The sequence below is a fragment of the Podarcis melisellensis genome (genome assembly GCF_964234715.1).
Source record: "Podarcis melisellensis genome assembly, chromosome: 14".
Classification (NCBI taxonomy): domain Eukaryota; kingdom Metazoa; phylum Chordata; class Lepidosauria; order Squamata; family Lacertidae; genus Podarcis; species Podarcis melisellensis.
This window is the reverse complement of record NC_138546.1, coordinates 1,557,413-1,565,435: the sequence shown is the minus strand read 5'-3', so window position 1 is coordinate 1,565,435 and position 8,023 is coordinate 1,557,413. Positions and strand designations below refer to the sequence as shown.

The 8,023-nt window shown below is 44.6% G+C and overlaps 1 protein-coding gene across 2 annotated transcripts in view; it reads right to left on the bottom strand.

Annotated features, from left to right (window-relative positions):
- Nucleotides 1–315: 315 nt before the first annotated feature.
- MMD2 (monocyte to macrophage differentiation associated 2) overlaps nt 316–8,023 on the bottom strand; it is a 35,150-nt gene continuing 27,442 nt past the window's right edge. For both annotated transcript variants that reach the window (XM_081889376.1, XM_081889377.1), the window contains exons 4-7: nt 6,680–6,754; nt 5,523–5,624; nt 3,417–3,486; nt 316–1,214 (exon numbers count right to left, since the gene is read on the bottom strand). In XM_081889376.1, coding sequence (XP_081745502.1) covers nt 1,011–1,214; nt 3,417–3,486; nt 5,523–5,624; nt 6,680–6,754 — 451 coding nt within the window. In that variant the 3' untranslated portion in view covers nt 316–1,010. The remainder of the gene's footprint in view (nt 1,215–3,416; nt 3,487–5,522; nt 5,625–6,679; nt 6,755–8,023) is intronic.

The following is an 8,023-nucleotide window of genomic DNA, read 5'->3' as shown; positions in this document are numbered from 1 at the left end:
TTAACTCTAAGACTTAGTTTTCATAGTCGTGGGAAGCGGGTCAGGGCTCTGCTGCTTCCAGTGATGGAATGTTCTTCCATATCCCTGCACATAGAAACAAAATGTGTCAAGGAGAAAGACAGGCACAGCACTTTTTCTCCTGACAAACTCGTTTTCTATGTACAGACGGCTTTTTCAAATGGTCCTGTCACGAGAGTTCATGCAATCCAAAAGGGCATATCATTTAATCTCCTGCCTATTAGAAGCAAGTTTAGCATTTTAGGACACTGCGGGAACCTATAGGCAATGTATTTATGACTGCATCCCGCATCGTCACATTCAGGAGTCGCCAAGGCAAACATTCCTGTTTCCATTGAAAGATGTGGAAACGCTGAGCTGAAGATGTCATTTCAAAGTCTGCAACATCCAGACAAAAGTTGGCAATTCAGATTTCTGTGGCCTCCAAAAAACTAGCCTAAGCATTTGACTGTCTGGCCCTTGATTGTCCCTGCTGTGACATCACAGCAGCTAAGCCAATTGCAGCCAGAAAGGGAGGGGCAGATTTTTGTGTGTTTGTAGGAAATGAGAATGCAACTAGTTAATTATGATGGACCCTTTGCAGACTGGTATTCATGTAAATCTCCTGTCAGCTTCCTATTCGGTTTCCTTGCTACCAGTTTGTGTCAACGAACACTTAGGACCACAAGGGCAGACACTTCCAAGTGCCTCCAGAGAACTGTTTATCTCCCTCCCCCCTTGCCTTTTCAATAATATCCATTAATTGTTCGCTTCATTACAAAACCCTTGCCTAAAAACACTGATTTATAAAAATAAGAATAGAAAAAAACAACCCTTGGGGCCTGGGCAAGTTTGGCCAAGGAAATAATACTCAAGACCACCATTTCCCATCAGGAGAAGGAGGAATCAGCACAGGGTCCACGTCTCCCAAGGGCGAACCGAAGGACGAGAGTCTGTTGGAAGGCTCCCCAAAATCCCTGGCGCCTCCAAATCCTCCTCCTTAAGGCACCTGTCTACCTGGAGGTTTCTGCCTCGACATCGCCCGGCTGATAGAGGTACCTCCAGATGGCGTAATAGTGGGTGCCAGCTCCCAGCGCCACGAAGAGGTGCCAGATGGCATGGGCGAAGGGGATGCGCCCGTCGCTCTTGAAGAAGACAGTGCCCAAGCAGTAGAAAAAGCCGCCAGTCACCAGCTCTGAAAGGCCGTCCGTGTTGGGCTGCAACAGGCAAGTGTAAAGAAAGGCCAGCGGTCAGTGATCAGGTGGCAGAATCCAGGGAGCACATCCGCAAGCCCCTCCTAAATAATTATTATTATTTAGGGAAGTTTTTAATGTCTGATGCTGTATTGCTTTTAATATTCAGTTGGAAGCCGCCCAGAGTGGCTGGGGAAACCCAGCCAGATGGGCGGGGTATAAATATTATTATTATTATTATTATTATTATTATTATTATTATTATTATTATTGTGTCCCTATTTTCCAGGGACTATCCCAGATTTACAGAAGCCATCCCGGTTTCTGACTTGATCCCAGAATGTCCCACTTTCCCTTAGGATGTCCCTATTTTCATTGGAGGGCATGGAGTTATGTGACCCCCGCCCCCGAGCCAATGAAATAAGTCACTGCCTTTAGAAGACATCTGAAGGCAGCCCTGCATAGGGAAGGTTTTTTAAATGCTTCATGTTTTATTATGTTTTTATATACAGTCATACCTTGGTTTTCGAACTGCTTAGTTCTCAAAGGTTTTGGCTCCCGGACGCAGCAAACCCGGAAGTGACTGTTCCGGTTTGTGAACTATTTTTGGAAGCCAAATGTCTGACGGGACTTCCGCAGCTTCCAATCAGAAGCCATGCTCTGCTTTCCGAATGTTTTGGAAGTTGAACGGACTCCTGGAATGGATTCCGTTCGACTTCCAAGGTACAACTGTATGTTGGCAAACTCCCAGATTGGCTGGGACAACCCAGTCAGATGAGTGAGGTATAATTATTATTATTATTATTATTATTATTATTATTATTATTATTGAATAGGACGTCCCTATTTTCATCAGATAAATGTTGGAGGGTATGAAGAAATGAGAAGTGGCGGCTGCTTCCAGGTTCAGGCAAGATCCCGCGAGAACCCCATGAAATTTTGGGGAACTCTTATGAGATCTTGTCATGGGCTGGCACTTTCCCATTTTGCCTCAGGTGGCAAAACAGAACAGGCCATCCCTGGGCACGAGCTCCTCTGAGCACCTTCGCTGGGTGCTAGACGTTACGAGGAAAAACACAGGACTCTCAGTCTCACATAACGTGAATCTTATTCATTTAATGCATTTATATCCTGCCATTCTCCCTATGTTTCCGAGCACAATTCAAAGTGTTGGTGCTGACCTTGAAAGCCCTAAACGGCTTCGGTCCAGAAGACCTGAAGGAGCGTCTCCACCCTCATCATTCTGCCCAGACACTGAGGTCCAACGCCGAGGGCCTTCTGGTGGTTCCCTCCCTGTGAGAAGTGAGGTTACTGGGAACTAGGCAGAGGGCCTTCTCAGTGGTGGCACCCTCCCTGTGGAACACCCTCCCATCAGATATCGAGGAGATAAACAACTATCTGATGTTTAGAAGACACCTGAAGTCAGCCCTGCTTTGGGAGGTTTTTTTAAATCTATTCTCAACTGCAATTGCTATCTCAGGCGTCCATTTTTTTCTGCACAATGCTGAATCAATTGCTTTATCTATTTCCTGTCTATGTAAGAGGGCTGAATTGAATTTTGGCCAGTAGTGGAGAAAGAAATAAACAACTATCTGATGTTTAGAAGACACCTGAAAGCAGCCCTGTTTAGGGAAGTTTTTAATGACTGATGTTTTAATGTATTTTTTAATCTTTTGTTAGAAGCCGCCCAGAGTGGCTGGGGAAACCCAGCCAGGTGGGCGTGGTATAAATATAATTTTATTATTATTATATTGTTATCCCTCCGCCCCAGCTTGAAATGCAAGGACAGGACCATAAGTGCAAAATCAGACTAGACTAGACAGAACTGGACAAGCTTACGGGGAAAATCCAGAACCGGCGAGACCAGAGATTTACCGAGGACTGGAATAAATATACAGAGTATATTAAGAATATATGTGAAGCTCAATTAACATTTGTAGATTTTCAAGAAGCTCTGTGATAATAATGGAAAGAAATAATGTTTTATTATAATTGTTAAGATTAATTTGGTTAGAAACAAAACAAAACAATACAGATGCAAGAAATGTGAACAATTGTGAAAACATGAAAATTTCCAGAAAGGCTGAAAGTGGAAAGATTAGAATTGGATGTATAATTCAAATGGAATGTTTTTCATTTATTGTTAAATTTGAAAATTTTATAAATAATTTTTTTTTTAAAAAAAGTGCAAAATCAGTGCACTGCACTCTATCCCAGGTAACGTACCATGGAGAGAATGACCACCGCAGGAAGGAACCCCATGATAACGTAGCACACCAGCTCCACCAACTTGTATCTGGAAAAAAGGAAAGCATCTTCTTTTAAGATGCAAATAAGGTACTGGGCAGGCTGGATTCTTTTACGAGAAATCCGGGTTCAATTTTCCATCATTTTCCCCAGGAGGAATATATAAGGGACAAAAATCTGGGCTTGCGAAAAGTATTTCGTTCCACGAGGGGGTGCTGTAAGCCAACTTTGCGCCAGCTGTAGATCAGCACATCGATTTACCCAGAGCTAAACTCTGCTTTTCAGCTAGTAATGTGAAAAGGTATTCCAAAACACACGTTTGCTGTTTCACAATTTATTATTATTATTTACTTCTATAATAACAGGCCCACCAAGTGTCCCTATTTTCCAGGGACGGTCCCAGATTTACAGAAGCCGTCCTGGTTTCTGATTTGATTCTGGAATGTCCCGCTTTTGTTTAGGACGTCCCTATTTTCACCAGAGAAATGTTGGAGGGTATGCAACAGTTGCAAGAATTTATGTACAGGTTGGGGGGGCAGGTTGCCCCTCCAGCAGATATCATGCACATGCAGCCCACTACCAACATCAGCACAGTCACTTTTGTGACTTTTGTGATTTGTCCCCACAAAACATTTCATCACAGTTTCTTCCTATCTAATCAAAGGGCCTCTGCTGCACAATACCAAATGTAAGAATTCACTGATCAATGTATCTCTGTACTGGCTCACTGGGAAAACTTCAGAAATTCATATAGACATGTGAGCTCAGCTACTCAGCAGCCCCTCTGCCTGAGTGATAATTCCTGGCATCCTGATACCTGAGGGCCAGACAGGTAGCCATTCCAGAAATCACAAACCCAGATGAAGACAAAAGGGTGGGATGAACTTGGCTGGGAAACAGGGAAATGGAAATATCTTTTTTTGTTCCACTTGATGGGTGTTTGGTGGAGGGCAAGGGGAACCATGGGGCAGGGTCCAGGATGCTCAGATTACTGCCACCAGACCTCCCCTTGCATGATGTAACCGTGATGTATGAGTGATGTAGTTGGGGGGGGTGTAACATGGGGATTAGCAGCTAATAAAAGTTTGGGTTCTCTTTTGTTGGGGGCTTCCACCTTGTTCCACCTGGTGGCAGGTGGGAGTCCTGTCGCCACAGTCTTCAATCAAGACCAAGCCTCCTGGCTGCTGTTTTGCTCTGGTACTCCTGGCTGGCGTCCTTGTTTTTTTGTCCAAGGGAGCCCTCAGATTTCTCCGTTAACACTCCCAAGTAGGAGCGCCTGAGGCCGAGTTAGCCCTACTCCTTCAAGTAGCCAAGGGGCCAGGGGCATAGAGCAATGAGAACTGTAGTCTAACAACATCTGGAGGTTTTCCTTTTCCTTTTTTTGTAATATTTTTTATTAGGTTTCCATTTTACACAGTTAAAGCACAACCTTATTTTAACTCATGGGTCTTTGCTCCGATGAGCTAATCGACTTCCCTCCCTCCTGCTTCATGGTTACCATAATTCCATTCTGCGTCATAGCATTTATACTTTTTCCCGATTTGTATTTCATTCATCTCCATTGTCACAACGTTAAATGTATAATGTATAATAAGTATAATAAAATGTATAATAAAAAATGTATAAAATGTATAATAAAAAGGTATCTGGTCTTATTTTGCTTTCAATCCGATTTTAAGCTGTATTTTAGTCGATCGTTGAATTTTATGTCTTAATATATTATATATTTTGATGTTAGCCACCCTGAGCCCGGTTCTGGCCGGGGAGGGTGGGATATAAATAATAATAATAATAATAATAATAATAATAATAATAATTATTATTATTATTATTATTATTATTATTATGAAACACTGGTGCCTTGTTGGTAGCCATCAATAGCCTAATCCATGAATCTTCTTTTAAAGCCATCTAAAATGGTGGCCCTCATTGCCTCATGTGGGAAGGAGTTCCGCAGACTAACTCCATGCTGCGCAAAGAAACCTGGGACCTTCTGCATGCAAAGGATTTCTGCCCTGTCACTGTGCCTCCACCCTTCTTGTCGGCACTCAGCGCCCTGGGGGGCATATTGAGGTTTCGACTCACCGTTCATGGAAAAAGAAAACGTAGATGGTCCCGACGGAGGCCATGATCCAAATGATCCAGCGCATGTGGGAAGCCCAGGGTCCCAACTCCCGCAGATTCAGCCTGGGAGAAGAACAGAGACCATTGAGTGCTTGAGAGAAACAGGAGCCTGGAAAGGGGAAGAGAAAAAGACAAACACAGACAAGGAAACACACAATTCCAGAATAGCGAAGGAGGAGGGAGGTGGGACTGCAATGCTTACCTATGGACATTATTATTATTATTATTATTATTATTATTATTATTATTATTATTATTATTATACTGCCCTATTCCCAGAGGTCTCAGGGCAGTTCACAGAATAAAATCAATATATAAAACCAAAAAATAGATAATCAAAATAAAAACAACAACTCAATAACACACACACACACACACACACACACACACACACCATTTTAAAAGGGCATAGGATGTCATACAGGTGAGGCCAAGGGCCTAGTTGAAAAGGGACATTTTTGCCCGGCGCCTTTGTTATACACCTTCCCTGGGGAGAGCATTCCACAGACGGGGAGCCACTGCAGAGAAGGCCCCGTTCTCGTGTTGCCACCCTCTGGACCTCTTGTGGAGGAGGCCTCAAAAGATGATCTCAGGGTCCGGGTAGGTTCATATGGGAAGAGGCGATCATTGAGGTATTGTGGTCCTGAGGCACTTAAGGCTTTATAGGTCAAACCCAGCACTTTGAATTGAGCCCGGAAACTGATTACTGTAGTAGCCGGTGCAGTTAGACCAGGATCGGTGTAAGATGCTCAAACCGTCTTGCTCTGGTGAGCAACCTGGCTGCTGAATTCTGCACTAGCTGAAGTTTCCAAAGCTTCTTCAGAGGCTTAAGATGGGATCATGTGGGTGGCTTCATGAAATAATAACAAATATTATATCTATTATTATTACACACGTATAAGCCATTTATCCCCCAAGGAGCTCAAGGTGGCGCTACATGGTTCGCCTCCCTCTCCATTTAACCCCCACAACAATCCTGCGAGGTAGGTTAGGCTGTGAAGGCATTGACGTGCCCTAGGCTTGAACCTTGGTCTCCTAGTCCAGTACTCTAACCACTACACCACACTGCCCCTCTTCAAGTTTCTGAAAGGCTGGGTAGACAGCTTGCGAGAACTCACCAAGGGGCGTAGGAGGCAGCTATGAAGAAGTAGATGACCATTCTGTCAAACATGTGCAAGCAATGCTCCACAGTCCTGCAGAAGAGAAAGAGAAAGAGAGAGAAAGAAAGAACACTGTTTCATACAGGTGTGGTGGGGTCAGTCTGGATGAGACCTAGGGGTCCCTTCCAAACTTCTGATCCTGTGCAGGTGAGGCTACATTAACACGAAAACCAGCCAGACAAGCGCCACCATTTCCATGTCCAAATGGTTTGCCATGGAGACAAATGGGCTGGCCTTTCCCCACCTCACCTGTGTGGGATGTGATACATAAGTAACAGTCAAGTACAGCATTCCTTGTTTTCCTAGAGTGGACATGCGGGGGAATGTTTGGTCCAGCCAGTCAAAAACTTCCTGTTTCCTCCTGGCCTGTGTTGGCATGCAGAGGGTCGCAAGGCCAGCTGGCTAGCCCCAGCTGGGTCGTCTCCTTCCAGCCGTCCCGCTGCGAAGACCCATCAGCCTCTGCTCTGACGTAAATCAATGACCCAGGCTTCAAAGCCAGGGCACACTATATCAGCAGAGCAAACTGTGCACACAGAATAAGCGTGAGGCTTGTGGAAGCATACTACAACTACGGATTTATTAATCATAAATCAGGACAAAGAAACATGTCGTCTCTCTTTGTCTTCTCAGAGAGACAGAGAAAAACAAAAGCTATACAAACATGCTGTGCTGGTATGTAAACAGACATGTGACATGCAACAGTTCCATGTCTGCAACGAAGGGTGCAATGGAATTTTCCAACAGCCTGGAGCATCCTTCCTCTTGCATGTGACTAGAGGTGGGCGTGACCTTACCTGTCCAGGTAACAAAAGGACAAGGCACGCAGCACACTCTCTCTTTTGACTTCCTCCATCGTTGGAGCAGCTTTTTAGCTATAGGTGCTCTGTTGGCTTCCAGAGGACACTGGGATTGTCCCCATATAGGATAGATCCACATGTATATACTTTGTAACTAAGTCTGCCTTCTGGGATCCAACTGTGAACTGATGATGTGAGTAAACTTCTTTTATATACTTTACACAAGATTGTGGCGTGTTCATTCTTTTAAGAGGGATATAAGGGGACTTAAAGGCAAAGGGACCCCTGACTATTAGGTCCAGTTGTGGACGACTCTGGGGTTGCGGCGCTGAGGGAGCCGGCGTACAGCTTCTGGGTCATGTGGCCAGCATGACTAAGCCGCTTCTGGCAAACCAGAGCAGCGCACGGAAATGCCATTTACCTTCCCGCCGGAGCGGTACCTATTTATCTACTTGCACTTTGATGTGCTTTCGAACTGCTAGGTTGGCAGGAGCAGGGACCGAGC